The following is a 26,733-nucleotide window of genomic DNA, read 5'->3' on the forward strand; positions in this document are numbered from 1 at the left end:
TTTTATTGCAGTGCAGGTGGATTACACTCCAATTGAAGTCTAATGCACAAATCTCACTTTCTGAACTGTGATGCATTTAGATAGAATATAAACCTCCTGAAGCTACGCATCTAGAGAAACAGAGAGATGGGTAACGGGAGAGATCCATCAGCACTGTTGTTTCATTTATTAAACACCACAATTATTTTAGTTTTTGTTTACCAGACAACACTTGGGTCAATGTTGAGCTTTTCAGATAGAGCAACTTTTCAACATATAGGGGAGTCAGGCTTCTGATGTCTGAATGTAGACTGAAATATTAAGTATTTGAACATTTTTGACCTTCACGTTTCAGCGTTTCCCGGATTGATGTTTTCATCCGAAGCGATTGAAAACTGTAAGAAAAACAATAAAACATTTCATCTTGGGGAGTTGCTACACTTCCGACACACATAAGGAGTTTTTTTCCTTCAAGAGCTGTTTGTGTTCTAGACCAAACAGCATATGTGATTAGGAGAGAATGAAAGACTGAAAGAAGAGAGTGAGGGAAAATGAGAGGAGAGAAGGATGAGAAGTGGAGAGAATGACAGGAGAAAATAAGTGAAGCGGAGGTCAGAGCTGTGTGATGATCAGACTCATGACTCGGTGTGATGAGAATGAAAGAGTGTTGAGGAAGAAGCCAAATGGAGATGTGACAGGGTCACGACCCCTCGTCTCCTCTCTTACCTTCTCTCCTCCTTTAACAGGATTCTGAGAGCGTTTCAAAGTTCAAATAAACACAGAGATGAAGAGAGGCGTGTGCATTGCTCTCGCTCTCTCTCTCTCTCTCTCTCTCTCTCTCTCTCTCTCTCTCTCTCTCTCTGTCTCTGAGGGCATGTTTCATGCTGCGGTTTGAATTAAACTCTCTGAGACGCTTCAAAATATTGCTCACCTCAAACGATTCTTCTAAATATACTGATTACAGACCAGCTGTGAAACTGAACAGTGACACACACACACACTGATGAAAGTGATACTGTTATGGTAAACGGGCAGATTTGTTAAGAAGGATGCAAAAGCAAGCAGTGTGTTATAGTAAATAGTGAGGACTGCCACTGAAATACATGCAGCTCTGGATACAACCAAAAGGCTGAAACCCGGCACCCGTCCATCCAACAGAGCAGATCGTACACACACACACTGAATTCGTTGTGAAGATTATATTGCAGATGTATCTGCTTAAGCCATCATAGAGATAGAGATAGGCAGATAGAGAGAACTAGACAGACAGATAGAGAGAGAGTGAGCGAGAGATGTAAGAAAAGACTCACATAAAGCAGAGAGCGAGAAACAGTTTGTGTGGTGCAGCTGAATTTAAAGAGCTGTTGATGTTGAGAAAAACAATATGAATCTCGACATGAAATTGAAATAGTTCATGTACAGATGAACAGATGTTTCTCTCAATCCCTCACTTTAGCCGTCCTGAATCATGAAATTATTTCTGATTCCTTGTTCTGACCACATGAAGCAAGTGCACATATTTTGTTATAATTTCATATTAATAAAACCATTTCCTTGTTTCCTTTTTTTTATACATTTTTATCCTTGACAAGATGATTCACCCAAAAGTGGAAATTCTTTCATTATTTCATCATCCTCATGTCATTCCAAACCTGTATGAGTTTACACACAAGAAGATATTTTGTAGTAGGCTACGTTGATAACCAAACTACTGAACACCATTGACTTCTATTGTACGAACACAAAACCACCGAGACATCTGAAATATCTCCTTTTGTGTTCCATCGACATGTCATAAGCGTAAATTAAAATATAATATTTCTTTTATGTTTGGATGAACTCTTAATCGCTTTCGTGCTATAAACCTTTTGAAGAATAAGAGTGTAAAACCTGGTAACTTAAACCAGGGCTACAACGTGACTTCCATGGTTTGAAGATGTGAATCCATATGCTGTTGCAGAGACTGTACTCGACAGACCATATTTCTGAGACGTTTCAGCATTGTGATTCCTCTCACATCTCTCTCTGTGTGTTATTTCACACTAATGTTTCATCTGACGGTGATTGTCATGATTCTCGTGGTGAGACACGGAGAGAGGACCCAGGTGCAGACAGCGGGTAAGGGGTTAACATATATTTAATAAATAATAAAACAAAGGCCCACGTGGGGGTAACATAGCAAAACATGACATGGGTACAATAACAAGACAGGACTAAAACTAACTACACTTAAACAAGACTACAATAAACTTTAAACATGAACTACAAATAACTAAACTAACAGGACACATGAACTCACCACACGAACCACAATGAACCAGCACAAGACAGAAGACACAAGGGCATTAAATAAGGGAGCAAATCAAGAGGGGAAACAGGTGTAGGCATTAATCAATAACGAGGTAACAAGAGGATGGGAACAATGACGAGACCGGAGAGAGTATGGAAGGCCATAAGAACAATAATTGTCTCTCTCCACATTTAACATGAGGTTCTGTCATGATCCTGCCACTAAACCAAGAGAAACATGACATGATGCAGCAGAATCATGACAGTGATTTGTTATCTAATCGCTGGAGGCTGTATGACGCGCTGGATCTTCACCAGCATCAGATCTGTTCCGCTGTTTTCTTACAGAACTTCTCATTCAAGAACAGACAGTTTTTAAGAGACAAAAACTCTCGAATCAAGAAAGAAATGGAATAGAAAAAGAAATGCAAAGCTGTTGTTGACATCACACACGGTCTCTTCCAGGCAGGTCAAAAGCTCTTCAGGGCGATCGATACTCTTAAGCAATAAATTAGCTTGAATGAGCCGGAGAGACCAGACGCACGCATGCACGCAAAACATTAAAATAAGAAATCTGTGCGCTTTCTCATACATTTATGGATTGTGAGAGGCTAAAACCATTATTTGAAATGATGGAAATGTTTTTGGTACAACTTTACACTAATGTACTTTTGGTCACACTTCAGTATTAACAAACCATTAACTTTGACCTTTTCCCCAATAAACTCTTAATGTGTTGCTTATAAATAGTTAGAAAGCTAGTTGTTAGGTTTAGGTATTAGGTAGGATGTGGGATGTAGAGTATGGTCATGCATTATGTATTAATAAACAGCCAATATGCCAATAATAGGCATGCTAATAACAACTAGTTAATAGTGACAACTGAAGTGTTACCGTACTTTTTGTTAACAATTATTTCATTCATTAGCTAAAATATACCCAAAGTAATCTAGTGACTTCCATAATTATAAATGATCACGTGATCTTATAAAGTTTGACATGATGTGATGTTTCATGAATGATAAATGAAAGCACTCTTCATGAAATATTTGAAGAAGAGTTGTATTTTCCTGATAATTGTTGAACATGTTGTAGGCGGGTGCTGGTAAGTGTGTCATTTGCCCTTGTGTAGTATGTATATTGCAATAAAATGGAATTTTGATCATTTAAAAATCTCTCTCTCTCTCTCTCTCTCTCTGTCTCTCTCTCTCTCAGGGAGAAACATTTCAGCACCTTCGGGACATTGTGTCGTCTCTTCTGAGGACAATTAACTGTACGGTCATCACGATGGGTCGAGAACACTCTCTTATTGTGAGTCTAAAGCCTCCTCTTACAATTACCTGTAACATCGGATGCAACCTAATAGCAACCAGATAAATAACACTCAGAACCCCTTGGCAACCATCTGGCAGCCATCCACAATGCTGTAGGTCCCATCATAGCAGTGTACAGGCCAGCATCCTTCTGTTACTTGTTTTAATCCACAACAAACATATCTACATCTGTCTGAAATGATGTAGACTTTGCTTTCATGTGACACACTTCTGTGTCACATCAGTAGATATGTAGAATATACAGCACTTGTATCCAGATCACACTCTTTAGAAAAAGGTGCAAATAGGGTTGTTGACAGAGAACCATTTTTGTTTTGGCTTATTTAATATAGAAAACATAGCTTCTTTTTGAAACCTTAACAGCAGTAAAATACACAATTTTATTAGCGCTGTCCTAAATATATTATTTACAAACAGGTCACAGAGGAAGAGAGCATTGTGGGAAATGTAGTCTTAGCTTATCAGAATGTCAGCATATAAAAATACATTGATTATTGTTTTTGTATACATACTGTATGTTTTTAAGTCTGTAAATGGAGACGTGGAAGACGTTTGAATGAATGAGAATAAGAGGATAATATCTCTCACTTAAGCTACTGTTGTGTATGCTTGTGTGAATATCAAACATATACACATTAAATTCAGTCCTGTGTGTGTGTGTGTGGAAGTTCGCAGTTTCAAGAGCAACATTCACATTAAATGAAAGTTTTTCTGCTTGTAGAATCAAAAGGATTTAAGATCTTCAGTTCTTTAACCTTTGATGTATTTAAGCTCTGTTCCAAAACCCTTCAATTGAGTCTGACATCAGCAGGCCGCCGTCTGTTTTTATTACATTGTCCACTTTTCTCAGTTGGATTTTATTTGATTCTTTTTATCAGTGCTTGTCAGTGTTGAATGCTATGCATTCTGGGATTGCCTTCTCGCGTGTGCAATGTGAATGTTGTTGTCTGTATTTCCCAAGCGTGATGCCGTCTCGCTGGATTTTGGGACAGAGCTTTAGACATTCATTAGCTGTCCGCACATATCGACCGAGTCACAGCTATGAGAGACAGGGTGTAGGGGATTTATTGACGGGTTGGACGCAGGGTCTTGCGGGTGTCAATGGACTAAATCGGTCTGAAGTCAGTTGATCTTTCGTTGCGGTGAGACGTTTGTCATCCCTTATCTCCAGTCATGGACTGTACTGCGAAATACATCCTCACGTTTGTGGTGGTAAATGTACATCCCGCATCTCCATGACAACAGTGATGCTGATGAACTCCTCATCGGTGAGGTCGATCACTGACATTTTCCCCATAAGCAAACAAACGTAATTGTAGGTTTCTATGGTAACCCGCGCTGCTACAGCCACCAGAAGCATTTCTTTCGCAGTTTCTTGACGCGGCTCTTAGTCCGTGGTCTTATGTGGGTGGGCTTTGGGACGGGGGCCGGGACATCATACTCCGCCTCCGACACTTCAAGAACGGTCTGAAATCGTCCCTCCTGGACACGGAAGTCATGCTCCACACTAGAAAGATAAAATCATTATATAGACGTTAATATCTCGCCATCTCTCGCTCTCTCAGTCGGACATTCATGTCACATTCTTTCAAAGTTTCACGTCTCGATTTTCTTATTCAATCGAGCGCAACAGTCTGATTCCAATAGTATAAACCCCATCGATTTTCTCTGTAGAGAAATTTAATTTGAAGGAGCTTTCAAGGTCGAGGTGATGACACGAGCTTCTGGAGAATCATTCAGAATCATTACATTTTTTCATGTAGTTCGAGCCATTAAAGATGTTTAGCATACAGCCTTGTTGTGAGTTTTTTATAAGGTTCTCAAAAAGCTTTTTGCTTCAGAATGAAGTTTGTACGATTGTGCTTCATCTCTGGTTTAAGTTGGTGCTTTCGTTTATCGCTTATTTGATCTCTGTGTAAAAAATCAGTAAGCAGGAAAAATCCATTGCTTTTGACACAGTCAAACACAAAGATTCTGACCATTTTTCTCACTGGGACCAATATCTGAGTGTGTGTATATGTGTGCGTGTGTGTGACAGAGAGAGAGAGAGAGGTGATGCCCTCTATTTACAGTATTGCCACAATCCTACTTGCAATTTCCCAGCAAATAGGTCAGTTGAGAGAGAGCGAGTGTGATATGAGACGTAATGAAAAGAGCAGCAGATGAGCAAAAGACGAGAGAAAAAGTGGTGAGAAGGTATCACGCTGACGGAGAAGGTTAACAAGTCTCATAATGACTGACAGAGATTTGTTTGTCTTATTGAGTTTATTTAAATTTTACTGTGTTTGTACTTATTGTATGTCTTTTGTTATATGTTCTATTGTATATTGTAAGAACACGCAATCGTCCCAATTAAGTACCTTGGAAATTGTAATAGTGTTATATATAGCGGCATCGTGCTGTTTACTAAGGCAACATCTGTGTTGCTATTGGTCACATGAAGTGTTAGTTATATCTACACTTGTTTTGGCATTTTGTTACTAAAAATTAAAAACATTTTTACCGAAAGTCTGCTCTTTTATAGCTCTGGATGTCTCAGATTTTTCTCCTTAAAATAATTTCTAATTGAGAAGCAAAGACAAAACAAATGAAATTGTTAAAATCCATGAGGTGTTCGGAGGTGTAAAATTAATTTATAGATTGTAGGGGTCAAATAATCTGGAATTGAGTCAATTTGATGAGAAATGTTTGAGATCTTCAATAATATTTACATTAGATTAGATCAGACTTGACAAATCTGAGCTCAGTTTGACGCACTCTTCTCAAACTCTAAAGATGACATTTGTGAGTTTTCTGGCTGTTTATCTCTGCTGAAATATCTGAGACGCAGATCCGATTTGAGCCAAAGTTTCCATTTGGTTTCATTGATTCTAGGAAGTCCTTGGTGTTCTCATCTGTGATGTTTCTTTCTTATACGATAGTTTGACTTTAATTGACACTTGTCTAGTACTTCAACTATCTTTACTGATACTTTTTCAGAAAACTGAAATGTAGTTGTTTTAAAATCACGTTTAACATTTTTCTTCAAAGGTTTTAATGGCTTAATCTACTATCAGTGGTACTAAAATGTTTATGAAAGATTTTCATTTGTCATGAGATATTGCGTGACGTCTCTACCTAATCTGCATATCCAAATGACTCATTTACATGCACGCGACTCGTTGATCCTGGTAAACCATCAACACTTATACATTTTGTGAGCCTCGTGTCTATACGGTATATATGATATGAGCTCATCATATCTTCAAACTATTCGTGCTGCAATGCTTTACAACTGACATGAATGATCCTCAAATCACACAACCCGTCCAAAAGAGTCGTAATACTTTCTGTAAGCGATCACACCCTGCTCACATTTCTTCTGAACATCGAAAAACCTCATTTTATAGTGAATTTTGACTTCAAATGAATCCAGCTTGAGTGCACATTATGTTTTCTACGAGCCATATTTCTGAAGACATCTCTATTTCTCTTCGCCCCTAGAGGAGGAGAAGATGGAGAAAGAGGGGATGAAGAATTACAGTATAGAGGCAGAATTTCTGATGAAATCATGTGCTGAGAGTTTATCTGCTCAGAAAGCTCACAGAGACGCAGTATTTGCACTTTCAGATGTGGAAAAACCTTAATCATCACTATTATATTGCAGAAATAATGGGCCAAAATAAATCTAGCGCTATAAATCACACCGTGAATGTGTGTTTGGGTGATAGTAAAGAAAAAATCTTGCTCGGAAGTTGCTCTTTGATAGCTCAGATGACTTATTAAAGGTGCACTCTGGGATTAGATGGTCATGTGATCTCAACATAGCGCCCCTCTGCAGTTTTATATACAGTACATATGTCTGTATACTATTCACTTCTAGATGTCAAATCTTCTTTTGTGTGTTTTAATAAGGAAGTAAATGCTCCTTTAAAGCCACAATATGTACATTTGGACCGCTAGATGGTGCACTTTCGAAACAACAACAAAAGGCGAAGCTAAATGACGTAATGTAGGAGGCTGGAGTTACGGTTTCACCATAAAGAGGCGTGTGGAGATCGCCCATCATGTTCACGGACGAGGTTTTATTTTATGTCATCGTAATGAATTAGGTTGCGTAGAAACGTGGAATGTAATGCTACGTTAGCCTGTGAACGATATTGAACTTTTGTCAATTGATTTGGTAGCATAATGCTACATAGTTTCACGTGTTACAAACAGTCATTGTTTAAAAAGTAAACTACTTTTACGCTTTTTTGGGTTTCCTTTACACACCAAAGAGTAATCATGATCCATAACAACAGAACAATAGATGCTGCGTCCCGAATGATGTATAACCACTTCCGCATTTGCGTTTTGCAATAGTTTCTACAACCGGAAACTGAGGGTCGTGCGGAGCAGCGGATATTAAGTCACTCATATGCGACAAATACAATGGAGTCAAGGGACGGGCCATTATTTTAAATAGGAATCTCTCTGCATTTGCACATTCTTGGGAACATTTGGGATAATGTAAGTACACAACTGCATGAATTATATCACACCCTGCAAGTGATTTTGGGATATTCCATAGCAAAATTCTTTAATGGATCTCGTGTTGCATCATTGTATCAAGTTTACAAGAAATCGCAACAGACACAAATGGGTCAGACTATGAGTGTAGAGCTGTAATGTGGATAACATTGCTCACATAATTAGCTTTGAGTACATTTTATGAGTTGTTTGAGCTTTTCTTAAAGGAGTAGTTCAATACAAAATTGGCCCCTTATTCACTTTCCTTAGACATTTATATTTCCACTATGGAAAGTCAATGGATTTGATTTTTGAAGTGAACTACACCTTTAAGATCTCTAACTCTGGTTTCTTGGCAAGTTTGAGCACAATTTGAGCAAATAATTTAGTAAAAACAGGTGAGAGCGAGATGAGTGTAGTATTTATAGTCTCTGTAGTCTTTGTAAGAAACACATTAACATTTATCTGTGTTATTCGAGGTGTAAATATTTGAACCAGAGAGTGTTTTTTGCATTGCCGTTCCTCACGGATAGAGGCATAAACGTGTGCCGTAAGATTTAGTGTGTGTAGCTGTATTATCGTGAGATTAAAGTACAATAGGAAATCCATCTCTTTTAATTGATTCCCGGGGCTAGGTTTACCTCAGTGTGTGCCGGAAACATGTATTAGTGTGAGTTTAGCTCTTTATAATGCTGGAATAATGACCGTGTTTATCTCAAGAGGAAAAGAGAGAAGCGGTGAGGGGAGGCAATATCTAACAGCACTTTGCTGACTAAATGTTTGTGTGTGTGTCACAGAAAGGGATGCCAGCGGTTATAGTTTCACTGTTTTCTCTGGCCTTTATGGCGGACGTGTGTGTGTGTGGTGTATTTGTGTTTGTGTGAGGACTTCATTACACCTGATTGATAGTTTGAGCTCCCTGTTCCTCCATTATAAACACTGATCCTAACCTGTAGCAAGATTTGTATATTTTTTGAATAAACTGACTGGTGCTCATGCATGCCCAACGCTCCTCCAGATGCTCGGGTGGTGCGGGTGATTGCCAAGGCTAATGTAATAATAAATGTTATTTTACTATGTTGTATTGTGGTTCCCTGGGTGTTCGGGTGGTTGTTTACTGATCCAGGTGAAAAATCCCCAGGTCCCTATTAAAATCTGTTCACAGATACGGCTGTAAGGGATTTTTCAGCCCGATTTCTTAGAAAAGTAATAGCACGGCTCTCCTCGACGAAGCACACGCTGTGATATATCATCATGAGTTTGCTCATTTCATCCTAATGCTCAAAACATCCTAATGGTGCATTCTGGCTGTTTCTGATCCCGAAGGCAGTAGAACCCGCCGCGTCGCATCTAGATTATACGATCAAAAACGTGTCACAGAGAACCGGGTTTTTCAAGCACTTTTGATGTAGAGATACTGTGCTTAACACATTATTAGACCATCACCACCAAATGTAAGGTGTACAAAGTGCTACAGTGTTTTTATCCATTACATCCATTTTCTAATTTTATGTTTTAGGAGGAAAGGCAGATTTCTTTTAAAAAAACGTAATTTTTTACCAGTTACAGCTGTTTACTTGCAGTTCTTAATAGAAAAGTGTGTTTTAATGGTTGAATGTTATGAGTGAATAATTCTTAACTGGCTCAAATGTGGGTATTAAAATGTCAATAAAGACTTTTTTTGACAGATTCCTAAAATATTTGTTTTCCCTTTATTTAGAAAGGTGGTCTAATAAATGTGTTTAGCATCTACATCTTGACATGTTTCTGCAGTTTTAAAATAGTAGAGCGTTTCAAAACTATAGAATAACACAACCTAGTCGACATTAATGCTCTGACGTAACATTTAAGACTTGATGTCGACTAGTCGAGGGTCATGTGATTTTGACACTGACTGTACCTTTAAGAAGAGGCTGACTGTTCCAACTAGAGAGCTGCGTGTGAGACTGATGTGTCATTTCCACCCGCTTCAGCGAGATTCCTATGAGTCACACTCAGGGCAATAAGTCAAGTCAGACTATAAATTCCTATATGCAGTGTTAATTAAATTAAACTATAAAATTCTAGCATAATACAATTCCAGCAATAATATATGTTCTCTTGTCCTGCTTCCGCACGCATCATTCACAATACTGTATGTCCTGTTTTGTCCGCAACATTCACGATTTGTTCTGACGCTGCAAAAGCTTGCAGGTAACGTTAAAGCATGACTGTACATAGATTTCGCTGTGCTGTGCTTCTACACGCAGATCTTTTAATATTATATTTTCTTCCCTATTTAATAAAACATGAAAGAAACAGAATAAATAAAAATGTTTCTCATATTGGCTGCTGTGTCACTGAGGTGCTGCGTTACACAATGATAAAGCGTCTGCTGCATCATATTGACGTTGTTCTCATAGTTCGTCACAAACAAACTCGAATGTTTCATCTATTAGTGCACATGACATGTTTAGTTGACTTGTTGTAAATGCGTTAATGCATCAGTTTGCACACGTGCAGAATAGATGAACAACAGTTTATTTATATTTGGATATTTCGAGGCATCCTGCACGTACAAACGAGTGCACATTCAAAGTGACATTCAGGTATTTTTTAGGCTGACCACATGCTTTGGTTTGTTGGGTACCTGTATATTATGCAAGCCGTCTTCTGACAGGTGGAGCAGTTGTTGATATCTTGACCTGTTCTGTATGAACATCGCCTGAAGAAAACGCACAAAACAATTACACTTACACAGAGGGCACTAAATACCCTTGAAGGGGCAATGAATGTGAATACTTTCACAAACACGTATTAATAAATTCATTTCATTGATGGATTCTGACAGATCACAGAGAGAGAGAGAGAGAGAGAGAGTAAAAGCATTTGGGGTAAAGATGAGACAGTAAAGATGACATGAGAGGAGAGAGAGAGAGAAGCAGGGGGTCAGTCTATCCTTGATGATCAAGATTTCTGATGGCTTGCCGCAGGACGTGTCATTTGCCATGGGAATTATGGGATGTTGGAAGAGTGGAATCACACATCAAACTCACGCTTTCATGAACTGGAGAAGCTTAATCTTTCTCTCTTTCGCTCACCCTTCACTCATTGCCTTGTTCCTCTCTAAATCCTGGATGACGTTGAGCAGAACTTTGATCTTCTCTTGATTATACAGCAGGTTTTCCTCGACATTCTGTAGCAGTCCATGCAGAACGCCAGGTGCCCCGTTGCATTGTGGGATGCCATCCGTTTGCGTTGGCCGTGCATTTGTTTCTCTCTCAGGTTCAGGTTTGGGCTCTGTAGGTGGAGTTCGTGACTTTGGCTTCATCCCAGAGCCAATGAGAAGTTCCGGAGGTGCCGGTTTGGACTTGACATGTGTTTGCTTTGAGTTCGTGCGTGGGAGAGTGGGCGTGGCTTTTAACTCACAGCCAGTGGAAAGCGAGGGGGGCGTAGGTTTGGATGTGACGTACGCTGGAGATACAAGAGGTCTGTGTGTTTCTGTGGTTGTGCGTTTGTCTTGTGTGGGTTGTGCTGTTATTTCTTGCGTGTGTGTTTGTGTGTGTTGGGTTTTGTGTGTGTTGTCGTGTGCTTCCCTTAATTGTGTCGTTGATTCGATCTGGCATGTTTTGGGTTTCTCAGATGCGTTTTTTAACGTTGATGTTTCTGTCTTTCTCTGCAGATCTTTTTTGTTGGTTTCTAAGGGGGGGAGTGTCACAATTTGCGTTTGGGGATTGTGTGTGTTGGGAATTTGGGCGTACGTCGGTTGCGCCACAGAGGAATTTCGCATTCCTGGTGAAGAACTTTTCCGCGGTGCATTCGGAAATGTCGCACTCGCTTGCCCCTGACTGGCTGTGCGCTTTCGACAGGCGGCTGCCATGCAGGGCAGGACTTGAGACTGTCTCCGCCCACAGGCGGTACACAGTCTGGACGACGATGCCATCATCCTACATGGACGAGGGGTGGTGGCGCATGAGCCGGCGCAGTGCACGAACGGCCTGGATCTCTCGCCTTTCAGCGACTGACCCCGCCTGCAGTCTCGTGTGATGGGTTGGCGTCTCGCATCCTCCGTCTCAGCTCCCTCACTACAGACCCCGCCCACCACCTCAGGTGCAACCACACTTCCATTGGTGTACCGGGAGGATCGCTTTAAACTCCCTGTAGTTCCTAATTGGTTGGGGTTGTTTTTGATTTGACAGTACACTTCATTCTCCTGCGTCACATGATTGGTGGCGTTCTGTGGCTTGCCGTTGACATCGCAGCGCCTCACCCGATCCAGAGACATGGTTTCCGTCGCCGGCCCAGTGGTGGTGCTGACGGTTTTGGTCCGCTTCTTTAAAGATGGAAGGGAGCGGAGTCCCGGCGATGTTTGCACGCCGACGCTGCACAGTGGACCCCATTTCTGAGAGAGCATGGCCCGGCCTCCAGCCAGAGGCACCTCTAATGCTGGCACGGCATTTGATGCGTCAGCTGCCCGTCTGCCCATGACCTCTGCTGATTGGCTCAACCCCCTGAGGAGGAGCTGGAGAGGGTGGGGTCTCGGTTTAGAAGCATACTATCTAAACTAGAGATAATTATTCCTTACAGAAAACAGATGGGAGGCTTGTGTGTTTTGGGAACTCCACAGTGTAAGCAGAGATCTCATTTGTCAGAAATGCTCCTGGCCACTGACTCTAGACGCTCGTCTAAGTGTAGTTCAGTGTCATGCTGTTAACTTCAGTTGTCTTCAAAGTGTCCCGTTGTCTTGTTCACCTGTCTAAAACAGATCAAATGTTGATTAGAATGAGGATGTGGGGTGCTATACGGTTTGGCAAAAGTATGTGGACATTTGATTTGAAAAGCATTATTAATCCCCCCTTTGCTGCCATAACAGCTTCCACTCTTCTGGGAAGGATTTCTGCTAGATGTTGGAACATGGCTGCAGGGATTTGAAGCATGAATGAGGTCAGGCACGAATGTTTGTCATGGGGTCTGGCTTGAAATCTGTGTTTCATTTCATCCCAAATGTGTTTCATCGGGGGTTCAGGACTGAGATTTGTGCAGGTCGCTCTGGTTCTGCTGCACCAGAGTAGATTTCAGATTTGTGAACTAACCCAACTTAACGGTTGTGTCCACTATATTATTTTATATTATAATATAATAAATACAATTAAAAATTATTAGTAATAAATAACTATTGATTATGTACGCATGCATTATTTATGTTAAATATACATTATATTGATATTTAAAATCGCTGCTGGCCTTCTGAAATAATTGGAACCCTTTATGTTCATCACTGGGTTTTGCTGAAAAACTGTAAATTTGGACATACATGGTCTTGTATTTGTGGCAATTGTAGCAATTTGTAACTTTTGCATAAATCTCATCTGTGTCTCGAATATTTCTATAGTTCGAGAAAAGATGTCAACAATGTGTGAAACTCAACTCAGATTTGTCAAGTCTGCGATCAAGAGTCAATATAATTGAAGAACTCAATATGAACTCAAACATTTCTTATCAAATTGACCGAAATCCAGATTATTTGACCTCTACAATCTACTTCAATTCACGCCTCAACACTTCAAATGTACAGTATTTAAACAATCATCTCATTTATTTTTTTAGTTCACTTATGCAATCTTGGGAGAAACAATTGAGACAGAATTGATACATAAAGTGATATTTCACATAAAAATACAAATTGTCATCATCTAGCTCTCGTGTCATTTTAAACCTGTTTGACTTCCTTCCTTCAGCAGAACACAAATGAGGGTATTTTGAAGAATGATGTTTGCATTGGTTTTGTGTCCATACAAAGGAAGTGAATGGGGCCAGTGCTGTTCGGTTACAAACTTTCTTCATAATATCTTCTTTTGTAAGAATGTCAGTCACCAAACAGATCTTCCATTTACTCCAATAGTATGTATTTACCCTACGATGTCATTAAATGGGGTATGAGATCTGTTTGGTCGCTAACATTCTTCCAAATATCTTCCTTCGGGGTCAGCAGGACAAAGACCTTTATACAGGTTTACCATCCCTTTACATTTTTACCTTAAATCAAAATGGCTTTGCAAGTCACTTGAACTTAAATTATATTGACTATACTTAATATTATTACATATAATAATATAATATAAATTAAAGCTCAAGTGTCGTTTTATGAAGTGTGCAGATGGAGGATTTTTCTTCCACTACATTACACCTCCATATTACTGTATACTCAAACTCAAATAACCCCACCAGGAGAATAACAAATATTAATGAGGGTTTAACTAAATCCCCCATATGTCTCATCCAGCAGATTGAAGTCTCTCATTCTCCTCCTGTAGGGTCTATAATTATCACTTTATTCTTCTGTAATCTCCTGTCTGTCCTCCAACATTAAGACGAGAGTGTGTGTTCTGTTCTTTGTGTCTCTTATACTTCTCTTATGAATAGTTTTTCAGCAAAGGGTTTAGGAGTTGCTTAACCTTTAGAAGATGTTGTTTGTTCATATGAGGAGGTAAATATTGTTTTAGATGTGCGTGTGCTTCTCATGAGTGAAAAGTTTAAATCTATTAAGGTCCACAGGTTTGTGACGGGGTTAGGAAAACAATTTTTATCGGGTATGAAAACATTGCTACGAGTCAATGAGATGTCCTTAGGAATATAGTTAAACAAACCTGAGGGTGTGTGTGTGAGGGGATTGTTGGTCGACCCCCATTAGCCTCTTACAGACAGACATTATCATACACAACTCATTTATTCTGCACACACACAGAGACACACAACAGACCTAATGAGTACCAAGGCCTCTCGTGTCTGTTTTATTAGGAGAGAGAGATCTGAAGAGGAGTAAGTGATCTTGCTGTTGAATATTGCATGTGAATATTTGCATTCCTTACAGAACATTATTTCCATCTGCACAAAATAAGGAAATACACTGACTCCTGATCTGCGCTTTCATCTGTAGTCTCAGAAGGCCCGGGAGAGAGAAATCTGGGTTAGCAGACCACCATTTGCTCTGTGATGCGTTTCATTGAATTTACCTTCATTTATATGACAAATTTTCACCTTGGCCTGGACACGGACACACAAAACCGACACGCTCACTTGTTCTTTTTCAAACCTAATGTACCATGGTGTTGCCATGTTTATTTAGATACGCGCCATGATTTATGGACAGTGTTCAAACTTTTGTTTTAATGTTTATGGGCAAATTTAGAGCAGTGGTTCATAAAACATTTCCTTGTGGCCCCCTTTGTGTAATGTGCATCGCTGTGTGTCCCCCCAAATAAAGACTTATAATCTTAGACTTGGAATTTTTATTAAAACCAAAAACATATTCTGGAAGTTTTTTCTGATGTTTGCTTGCATAAAATCTATGATACATTCATAAAAGCCACAAAATCTGTGCCCACCCTGGATCCATCTTGGGGCCCCCAGTTTGAGAACCACTGGCTTAAAGGCTTTGGAGTACCATTGAACATTTGGTCATTATTCAGTAAAGGGTTTTAATGACATCATATATTAAAGAACAATAGCATCACCATCAGATATCATTACTGTACAATTTTCACTTTGTCTTCACACACACACGCACACACACACACACACACACACAGTCAGCGTTGATCTCTCCGTTAGCCTCGTTTTCTTCCTCTCTCTCTTCTCTTTCACACTCCGTTACGCTTGACTTTGATTTAGTCCTTCTGTGCCTCTCTTGTGCCCTTTTAACACACACATGCATGCGCACACACACCCTCACATTATCTAATACATTTAGTTGTCCGTGTGAATAAGGTCTAAGGGTCAGCGATCACTATTCAGGGGTCCCGTCACCAAGCTATTTCGAGACACACAAATGACATTTGTGTTACACCTGCTAATGGCCAGTCAATTGAGAAAATGTGACCCTGCCAGTAAACACCCAGATAAAGTCCATTTTTGGTGATTTTCAGTTTTCTACGTAAAATAGTTTTACACAATATAAAGAACACAATATAAAACTGACATCTGTAATATTGACTAAGTAATGCAATGTCAAAGATTGAAATTATATTGAAATCAAATGTGGAAGCTTGTTATTTTAAGACAGTAGCCAGATTGTCACAGACAGAGTCACAAATTGATAAACCATGAATATTGCGTATACAGTGGGTCCAAAATCTGAGATCATATTGAAACTGTCAAAAACGCAAAATAACAAAAACTTTGGCTCAAAAACTTTGTTCCCTCTTTAACTGATTTCCTCGGCTCTGATGGGATTTTAAGAAAACCGCCTCCTTTAATATTCCAGTAACAACCATAACGGCAAATTCAGTTTTTTTAGTTTTCTGCTAGTTATAATTTCACTGGTTAGGCGAGACACGGCCCGCAGTGCTGTGACGTGATTTAGAGCTTCAGTGCTAACAAGCATAACATTGAACAAAGCAAAGAGATTTTACCAAGCCACAGAGATTCAAGATGTGCTTTCACACACACACACACGCACGCACGCACGCACGCACACACACACACACACACACACACTAATGCTCGGCTGATACACACACCCTTCATTAAGACACAAACACATAAACACACACACACTAATGCTCGGCTGATACACATGCGCTTCATTAAGACACAAACACACACACACACACACACACACACACACACACACACACACACACACACTAATGCTCGGCTGATACACACACCCTTCATTAAGACACAAACACATAAACACACACACACTAATGCTCGGCTGATACACATGCGCTTCATTAAGACACAAACACACACACACACACACACACACACACACACACACACACACACACTAATGCTCGGCTGATACACACACCCTTCATTAAGACACAAACACATAAACACACACACACTAATGCTCGGCTGATACACATGCGCTTCATTAAGACACAAACACACACACACACACACACACACACACAAATTGTCGGCTGATACACACACCTTTCATCAAGACACATTCACTCACACAAACAAATGTACACACACACACACACAAATGCTCGGCTGATACACACACCTTTCATTAAGACACAAACACACACAAATGCTCGGTTGTTACTCACGCCCTTCATTAAGACACACACACACGTGCACACACATACACACACACATGAAAGTTTCAGGGTGTGATATACAGCATTAACTAACCAAAGTCTAAAGCACCTCTGAGACAAAGCTTCAAGCGTTATATTACAAACATAACTCACACAGACACATACACAAATACACACACGTGTACACACACACATGCACGTTTCAAGGTGTGATATACAGCATTAACTAACCGAAGTAAAAAGCACCGCTGAGACAAAGCTTCAAGAGTTATATTACAAACATAACTCACACACACACACACACACACATACACAAATACACACACGTGTACACACACACACGTGTACACACACACACACACAGACACACACTCCTTCAGCAGCTGTTTGTTTCTGTGTGTTTGTGATATTACCAATAGCTCTGTGATTAGGTTTCAATGTGATTTGTGCGTTTGTATTACTGCGTGTGTATGCACTTGTGTGTGTGTGTATTATATCGCTTTATTATTTTATCTTATATTCTTTATCACTGTACATACTGAACAATACGAAGTACTCGCAACAAAGAAGTTCCACAATTTTGGGAGATATGCCTTAGGAAAGTTAATCATGGATTTACCAAAAGGAAAAGTGTTTTTTGGACATTTGTATTACCAAAGTATTTCTACCAATAATGTGGTTAAACGGGGATTATTATTGTGGTTACTGTGATTACGGTGGTATATCGTGGTATTCTATGAAGTGCATTGGAATACAGTATAAATACTGTAGTAAATACAGTACTGCAGTATAAAACCTAAACTCAACATATATGTTATCACCAATAAACCAATGAAAACACGCCAAACAAAACAGTAGCAACAGGGTTATTAAAGTTTTTTATTAAGTGTTTTTCTGTGTCTTTGGTGTGTTATAAGTTGCTCATGCATGTATTAGATACGTAAAAATGCAAATAATGTAAGTGTCTGTCTAAAAGCTAATGCTCACCCAGACCTGCCTGAAACGCGTCATGTAACCACACCCCCACAAATCTATGTCAGTTCGGGGTATGATTTGACTAAGAACGCCCAAATGTGTACACGTGCGTAAGGCGGGCGACCTGTCAGTTCAATTGAAGAGGAACCTGATGTTCCAAATATGGTGAGAGGCGTAACATTTCCATCACATGCTTGCAGTATTCCACCAATGACTATGCACCGGTTAACTGGCCAATCACAGCAAACCTCTCTTTTCACATCGATGAGTTTTGTAACAAATCCACGCGTTTCAGAGAGGCGGAGCAAAGAGGAGATACAAACATGCACGTGTGTGGATAATACAGCGTTTTTGAACCTTACATTGCATCTACAAGAAACGATAATATTCGTTTATCCGTGATGACCCCTTTAAGCAGCACTGGTGCACTGTGGGAAATGTGTGTTTATATAGACCTGGTCATGTGAGCGTGTTTATCAATCAGACGCATGTGAGAGTATCAGGATAGCTTAAAAACAAAACAGCTTTTAAAGAGTGCGTTTGTGCATTTGTCTACGGAAAACACCAGAGAGGTCCCGTGAGACGCTCGCTGTGAGAGCCACGGATGGTTTGTCATGCACACACACGCTCTTTCATTCTCACTAAAAACATCCAGGCCATATTTCATCGCCAATATATAAAGATCTCTCTCTCTTTGTCCTCCCCAGCTGTGTGTGTGTGATTTAAACTGTCCTGCTGTGACTGTATAGTTTTCATCTGTTCTCAGATTTCTCCAGTGTGCCATCAATTGGACACACTTCTTCTGAATTACACTCCCAATTATTGACTCCCAGCTTGTGTGTTGAGTTTTTCTGTATATACAGAACATGTTTGTACGCTTTTCTCACACTTAAAGCATCCCTTTGTCCATCTGTCTGTCACAAACACAGGGTGAGCGCCCCCTGCTGTCGCTTGTAGATCTCTCATGTACACAGTGACCAGACTCATCCCTGTTCGCCGTTTAGGTTCAGTGGGGAAGCAGACGAGAGCTGCTGGCTCTGTGTATGTGTGTGTGTTTGAAAATGCAGAAAACATATGGTTTCGTGTGTTAGACACGATGACGGTACCACACAAAAAGACATTTACACATCACACACCCAAACACACACTCACGCACACACACATACCATATGCATGCAAAGTTAAAAACAACAGTGCATTCACACACGGTAAAAATACACTAACACTAAAATACAGATGCACACACCAACATTTATGCAAAAAATGTGAAACACACACAAATGATTTAGTAACATTAGAGCATCCCGTGACATTATATACCTGTTCTTATATAACACACACATACACTACATATAAACTCTAATAGTTCCTTCACAAAGAATGTTGTGTGGTCCACGAACATTTATATATTTACCAACACAATATATATGCATATTAAACTACAATAATTAAAAAAATATATATAAAAGCGAAAATGTTGATGTTAATGACACAAACAAGTGAATGAGATTGACGTTTTGAGTTTGAAAGGATGGACGTGCATTGTCACACACAACTTGAATTAGAGATTTTCACATGACAACCTGAATACACAAGTACTGTGGAGATACCATGTTACAACGAGGATATGGCGGTTATATCACTGCGCTTTGATGTACAGTCATTACCATATTCAGGTTACCTGCTACTGTACTTCAGTCAAAAGTTCCACGTGTCCTAAAAACACAGTATCACCATAGTATCTAAAACTCAAGGTGTCTTATAGAATAAACTACTAAACTACGCATCTGGCAGTACGGTCAGATACTTTGTGGTACTTTTTTTTGATAATGAATAATAAAGGATAACGCACAGGTGAAATCAAATGTCTTTAAGTTTGAATGTAATATACTGTATGTTCATTTCAGATATAAAACAGAAAGTAAAGCAGTATAGTAGTTGAGTAGATGTTTTACTAAAGTACTGACCTTCATCCGAGAGTCGGTGAACCCAGCGTTCTTCATCATCTCTTGTTCTCATTTATTCCTCTGTGATGTCAGACGTGTGTCTTTCTTCTGTCTTACATTCCGTCTGTGTGTGATTTTTCTCCTGGATATTTGATGATCTCTCACTCTTTCTCTTATGAGCACATCTGTCTCTCTCTCCATCTGCTGGTGAACTGAGTCCCTCGTACCTCTTCCCTCTGACTCTCTCTCTCTCTGTGTGTGTGTGTTAATCCTGCTGTGTGTCCTGGTTTCTCTCTCCTGCTCAGTCACATTAGAGCGCATGAGGTCTGGACACACACACACACACACACACACACATCACTGCGTGTGTGTTTATTTTTTTTGCTTTATATTTCAATGAAACACGCAAAAGTGAAAGACATTTGTTGACCTCTGCATGGTAAAGGACTGAAGAAATAAGAAAAACCCTGAACCTTTTTAACAGAAGCAACTAGTGATTTTTATTGGCTAGGACTTTTTTCATATGTACTGTTTTCATCACATTTTAAGCTTGTAAACGCCTATAATCAGATCAAAATTACAATGAAATTGATAAAAACTCTCCCTGACTGCTAAAACTGTATAGCTCATCATTTCAATGTTTGGTAGGTGGGAAAAACCACACGCGTAAATTAATTGTTTCTTCCTGAATGTTTGTTTGTGGTACTGTGTATGTCTTTATTGTCACTTGAATTTATATTTTGCATTTGTGTGTGTGCATTTGTGTGCGAGGGCGTGCATTTGTGTGTGTGTATTTGTATGTGTGCATCATGCATTTGTGTGTGTGTGCAAGCATGCGTGTGTGTTTGAGTGAGTGTGTATGCGCATCTGAAAATAAGCACCATTTCACTGCAGGACTGAAGTTTAAGTGTTCACCTTGTGTCCAATTTAACCAGCATCTGAAGTGAAGGAGACATTCTTGCGTGTATGTGCGTGTTAAAAGCAGGTATAGGAGTCTGTGTGTGTGTTAAGGGCAGGTGTATGTGTATGTCATATTAAACACATAACATGTGTGTTTTGTTCCCAGTGAAGCTCATTTTAATTTGATTTGAAGTGCAGCTAGAATCTCATTTCATCAGTTTAGAGAAAGAAAGAGAAAGTGAGAAAAAAAGCGATGTGATGATAATGGGCATCAGTGAAGGTCTGTGTGTGGGGGGGGGGGTTGAATCAGAATGAATATGAGAGAAAGAATAAGAAAGATGATGATGTCACAAATCACAGAAGAGAAGAACTAGGACAAAACACAAATAACAAACACACACTTTCACATTCATGACACACACAGTGTGATAAACCCACCTCACACACACACTTCACACCACCTTCCTGTCTCACACTGCATTTATAAAGTTCCTGAGAATAAAACCTCTCAGCGTTGCCATGCTATTTTCAACTTTAATCTCAACCTGGCAAACCCTTTTTACTGTCTTCTCATTATATATTTTCATTATTTCTGTATTCACTTACAGCACGTTTTACACGGTGGCATGAAGACTATAATTGTGTTGGAAAATTGCATTAGTACTCAGAGCTCATAAATTTGATCGGATGTGCCTTGAACGTTTCGTATCCAGTGACATTATATTATAATATTACTAAAACAGAGCAGAAGTTTTGTCACCTAATAAAGTCAAACTCACGTTCCTTTCTGAATGTGAGGTTGATTTTATCTTCAATTTTCTCTATTTGCTTTTGAAGTTCATCCTCCTGTACCTTGTTTCATCAAGACACATGGCGTGGTTTTTCTTTTCTCACCGTGGTCCAGGTGCGAACCCTCAGGGCCCTCAGTAATTCAAGATCAAGGAGCAGTCGCGCTTCTGCGACGTCATACGCTGTCTGCGCAGCATGCCCATGCTGCAGGAAGTCGAACGGCGTGGTCTATAGTTTCTGTTGACTGACGATTCTTCATTGTGTGAGCAAACCTTAAACCTAAATTCCATCAACACGCATCTCTCTCATCATCTCTCACAGCTCATAAACTTCCTCAAACTCAACTCTCACAAAAACAAACAGCTCCTCTCGGCTCGGGCGGTGAGATGAAGCACCCTTCCATGATCGTTATTTACTGTAGAATTACAGCACCGTGAAATATGAGCATGCAGACAAAGAATGATGATCGGACAGGAACGAGCAAGAGATGAGTGAGAGAAAAAAATGACGTTCAGACACTGTCACAACTGCTTAAAGACATTAAAAACGTATTCAAGTACTGAGGCCAATGAAATCATTGATTTGAGATCGAATTCTAGTTTCAGTTCTGGTCAGTTTTCTGGGGAGAGAGCCCCGGAGCTGGTGTGTGGGCCCGGTGTGTGGGACTCGGGTCGTTCCCCCCGTTATTCTGCGGTAAAAATAGGCTGAGGTTGAGGAGTTGGGGTGGAGGAGGGATGCTGCGAAAATGTAGAGAGAATGAAGGTAAGGCGTCTTGTCTATTTGTTGGGGTTTTCTCCCGAGCTAAAAGATGATTGGTGAGATTGGTTATAGGAAGCCAGCCGGGTTAGTTATATGCACGAGCTCCTCCCGAACATAGTTAATGAAACATCATTCGTGTGAAATTGCAGATCTGTTCTGTTCTCATGAAAGTGATGAAAGTGAATGTTTGAGTGGAGATGCGAGATGTGTTTAATTTGTTAGGATTATTCTCTGTGAATAGAGACAGAAAGTGATACATAGAGATAAAAGACACGTGAACAGGTGCAGGGATGGGATCTGTGTGTGCGCGCGTGCGTGTGTTTGTGTGTTGGGGGGTTTATTTTCATTTGGCAGAGTGACTCATCTGTCCTCATAGATGACACTGCTCTATTGAATTAGATTTATTACATAACACAGATTACATTTGCACTGCGGCCCTGTGTGTGCGTGTGTGTGTGTGTGTGTGTCTGGTTCCTTTTTGCATGTAAATGCTTATGAACTGCATTATAAACCTGCAGACTTTATTTTAGGATAAATCTCTAGTAATTTGCATTCGCTTAATATTTTGTCTCGGGGCGGAGCCAGACGTTGTAGACATTGGGGGCTTTGCCCAATTGTATGGGCACGGTCCCTAAACTAGAATATTTTTCCCAATTCATGGCAGCTATATTAAAAAAATTGTATGTAATTGCTCTTTGTATTATCATTTTGAAACCATAGCATAACACATGTTCACAATGACATTGTCTCTTCTCTTAACAAGCTAAATATGTCGGCGTAAGCCTGTAAATCAAGTATCTCTCTCTCTCAGTGTAAAGTGTTGTGTGTGATCAGCATATTTCCAGAGTTCTTTAAACAGCTGATGGGAATGTCAGACGCGTCTCTCTCAGCACAATTGCTTAAAACTTCAGCACTTTTGATGAACACGACACGCTCTGTTTTTCTGAGGCTCATCTGGCTGATTCATCACACACATTCTCATAAACGTGTCAGGTTTTGTTGCACGTTTTTCATGAAACAACGCATCCCACTTTGCTTGTGTCAAGTTTGTCTGAATGAAACTGAATATTAATTCAGGAAAATGTAAGCATTTTATCGTGAATTCAATGGGTGTCGGAGGTCTGACGGTGACCGTGGCTTCTGTTCGTCCAAACCGATGGAGAAGGCTGGATTATGGCTTTAACATTGTGATGTTAGTGGTGCATCGTCTAGCTACCGTAAATAATAAAGCTTGAAATCAGAGACTTTATTTCATTTAGATTCACACGCGCACGTCTGTTATCAGCAGAATACAGTGAGGGCTGTTATGTCTTTATGAGTGATGGGTTTCACCTCTCAGTCTACAAACATTCATCTGTCATCCGTCACATGTATCATTTATCACCTGCTGATCTTCAGTGTGGAGAAACTGGTAGACGGAAAAACTGGAGATCGATTGTAAATGATTGAAAGATTCTCAAAGCAATCTGAAGTGTCATTCATCATTTTGTTCCCTTCATCTCCTCAGCTGAAGAACGTCACAACGTTCGGGACATTTCCATTTGTTGTCTGATTTCATCTCTCTCTCTTTCTCTCCAGTCTCGTGTGGTGGCATGTATGACGGCTATTCTCAGTCAGATGACTGACAGACATTACTCACTGTACATCGAGACCTTCAGTGGAACATCTGACCTAGTGGTAACACACTCGCAAAAACAGTTCTCTTCAAAAGTATATCACAAGTCTGTTTTTGACTGTGTGAAGACGTGTCCGTTTACTCTCACGTGTGTTTTACAGGACTTTCTGATGGAGACATTTCTATTGTTTAAGGATTTGATTGGTAAACATGTCTACCCATCAGACTGGGTAACAATGATCATGGTGCAAAACCGGTGAGAGAACACACACACACTTCCGTTTTCCCAAACCCTGCTGTAACCATCATAGACTACTTACTGAATGTTTACAGTCTCTGAAAGTACAAAAATCTTGATATGATTTATAAGCTGTTTTTCTCATGTGGAACAAAAAATGTCCCCCAAAAGGAAGAAAAAAACGACTATTATTACAGACTTTGTAGGAGTTGATGCACCATAACATTGAGAGCCACGGTTAAATCCTGATCATAAACATTTCATACGCCTTTACGTTATGTATGATGATTTTCATTTATTTACTTTATGTAGTTATTCACTTTTTTGAGCCTCTTATACAGAACAATAATATCATCATTTTCTCAGATTAACACCAATCTGGCATCGCATGTTTGTCTGTACGTTTGATGTCTCAAATGTTCTGTTTGACAAATTCAATCGCATGTTTTAGAGTGTTTCTCCGAGCGATCAACACATACGCAGACACCATGAACCGCAAGTTCCTCGACCACAACAGCTTTGAAGTGCAGGTCTGAATCAACTTTTGGTGTTTGTGTGTGATTCTCTGTCTCTGAATTATTGCAAAAACTTTGATATCATCATCATCATCATCATCATCTCTCTCATCCGGGTATCATCTCTCTCATGATCTCTCCTGCAGTTATGGAATAATTACTTTCACTTGGCTGTGGCTTTTATTACCCAGGAGTCTTTGCAGCTGCAGCATTTCTCTTCTACGAAAAGAATCAAGCTTCTAGCAAAGTGAGTTTACGAACCGAAACATCTCGGTGAAACACTTTAGTCTGGTTTTTAGACGTTCGACGGGCCCAGCACTTTTGTTATATAAATAATGGCAGTCTGTTATTGCGATGTCATGCATTTCAGATGCATTAAACGAACGCTCTTGTCGGTCAGTCGTCAAGAAAAAGTTTCAGAAAAAAGACATGATGCTGGCCACACATCACTCGATATGTTTCTCTCTCTATCTCTCTTTATCTCTCGCTCAGATACGGGGACATGAGGAAGCTGATTGGTTTCGCGATCAGAGATATGTGGTACAAGCTCGGTAAGACTGCGTGTGTGTTCATGCATAGTAATGCTGGAGTGTAGCGTGTGTTCACATTCAAAAGCAGGTTTCACAGGTGTGTGTGTGTGTTGCAGGTTTGAATAAGATCTGCTTTATTCCCGGGATGGTGGGACCAATCCTAGAGATGACACTCATTCCTGAAGAGGAGCTCCGCAAAGCCACCATCCCAATCTTCTTTGATATGATGCAGTGTGAACACCATCACTCCGGACACTTTAAAAAGGTACACACAAACACACGCACACACTCTGATAGGAACACACTGTACACAAACTACTGGTCACACATTATGATAGACACACACACATATGCTGGTGCGAACCCACACACACACACACAGATGGCATGCTTGCACAACTTTTTGTCTCAAGACTGATCAAATCTCTACACACACAATCGTTCACATTTTATATATAAATAAAAAGACTCGTCTTGTTTTGTATACAGTTGCTTATAATGACTACAGACTTAAACATTGTTTGGTGTTTGCTGTATTTATTTCTATGTTTACGTACGCACAATTAACACGATGAAAGTTGGTCAAAATGAATGTTTTGAACATATCTCGCTCTCTGTCTCAGTTTGAGAACGAGATTATTCTGAAGCTGGACCATGAGGTGGAGGGAGGGGGAGGAGACGAGAGATACATGGAGCTTCTACAGAGCATGTACGTGCACACACACACACACACACACACAGTTGTGTTGTATAATTTTGACTTCCCTCCATAAGAAGTTTCAAATCCTTTCTAAATCTCTGAGTCAAACTACATCCAAGACCAGCCGAACACATATGACTGTGTGTGTGTGTGTGTCTAGTCTTCTAGAATGCGCTCAGGAACGCCCTCAACTGTTGGCGGAGGTGCAACACTTTGTTACCTTGGTGACCGGCCTCCTTGAGCGTCTCCTTGACTACCGCACTGTGATGAGTGATGACAGTCGAAACAATCGCATGAGCTGCACTGTCAATCTGCTGGTAAGCCCCGCCCCTTCCCATCAGGTGTCAAACCCATCAATTTATCCGTTATAATTGATCCGATGTCCTCTCAGCCATGTTACTCACCCCGCACTGATTTCAGAACAGTATGTAAGATATTTCTTCACATTTGGTGCCTCGTCTTTGAATAATTCAGATGATATGCAGTTAAATATTTCTTGATGTGAGCAAACACACACACGCACACACACACACTATTTTTCTAATAATTTAATTTCACTCGAGGGAGATTTTAGTTTACTTCTGCTCGTATATTTTTAATGATCAGAGCTTCACCAGCGTCAGTGAGGGTGGAAATGA

At 40.0% G+C, this 26,733-nt stretch overlaps 2 protein-coding genes across 3 annotated transcripts in view; one reads left to right on the forward strand and one right to left on the reverse strand.

The window, feature by feature from the left end:
* Positions 1–26,733, forward strand: part of dock2 (dedicator of cytokinesis 2) — a 58,632-nt gene that overhangs the window by 24,562 nt on the left and 7,337 nt on the right. Inside the window, exons 26-34 of the mRNA XM_079479418.1 lie at positions 3,484–3,579; positions 24,076–24,174; positions 24,274–24,368; positions 24,802–24,880; positions 25,012–25,112; positions 25,358–25,416; positions 25,512–25,660; positions 26,019–26,104; positions 26,256–26,412. Coding sequence (XP_079335544.1) covers positions 3,484–3,579; positions 24,076–24,174; positions 24,274–24,368; positions 24,802–24,880; positions 25,012–25,112; positions 25,358–25,416; positions 25,512–25,660; positions 26,019–26,104; positions 26,256–26,412 — 921 coding nt within the window. The remainder of the gene's footprint in view (positions 1–3,483; positions 3,580–24,075; positions 24,175–24,273; positions 24,369–24,801; positions 24,881–25,011; positions 25,113–25,357; positions 25,417–25,511; positions 25,661–26,018; positions 26,105–26,255; positions 26,413–26,733) is intronic.
* Positions 3,919–20,315, reverse strand: insyn2b (inhibitory synaptic factor family member 2B). 2 transcript variants are annotated; one of them, XM_079479879.1, is made up of 5 exons: positions 20,071–20,315; positions 11,174–12,828; positions 10,723–10,797; positions 9,994–10,074; positions 3,925–5,109 (listed from the first exon to the last, which is right to left on the reverse strand). In XM_079479879.1, the coding sequence occupies exons 2-4, from the start codon at positions 12,556–12,558 to the stop codon at positions 10,020–10,022; spliced, it is 1,515 nt and encodes a 504-aa protein (XP_079336005.1). In that variant the 5' UTR covers positions 12,559–12,828; positions 20,071–20,315; the 3' UTR covers positions 3,925–5,109; positions 9,994–10,019. The 2 variants fall into 2 exon arrangements, with proteins under 2 accessions (XP_079336004.1, XP_079336005.1); XM_079479878.1 differs by lacking the exon at positions 9,994–10,074 and having other exon boundaries at positions 3,919–5,109; positions 20,071–20,307.

This window comes from Barbatula barbatula, assembly GCF_947034865.1.
Source record: "Barbatula barbatula genome assembly, chromosome: 18".
NCBI classification, from domain to species: domain Eukaryota; kingdom Metazoa; phylum Chordata; class Actinopteri; order Cypriniformes; family Nemacheilidae; genus Barbatula; species Barbatula barbatula.

Excerpts from the sequence above, each read along its gene's own strand:
- insyn2b (XM_079479878.1), bottom strand. The coding sequence starts at position 12,558 with ATGGGCAGACGGGCAGCTGACGCATCAAATGCCGTGCCAGCATTAGAG. Across the intron at positions 10,798-11,173 it reads AACAAGGCAATGAGTGAAGG|GCGATGTTCATACAGAACAG; the intron begins GTGAGCGAAAGA and ends CGTTTTCTTCAG. Across the intron at positions 5,110-10,722 it reads ACGGCTTGCATAATATACAG|TGTGGAGCATGACTTCCGTG; the intron begins GTACCCAACAAA and ends TTATCTTTCTAG.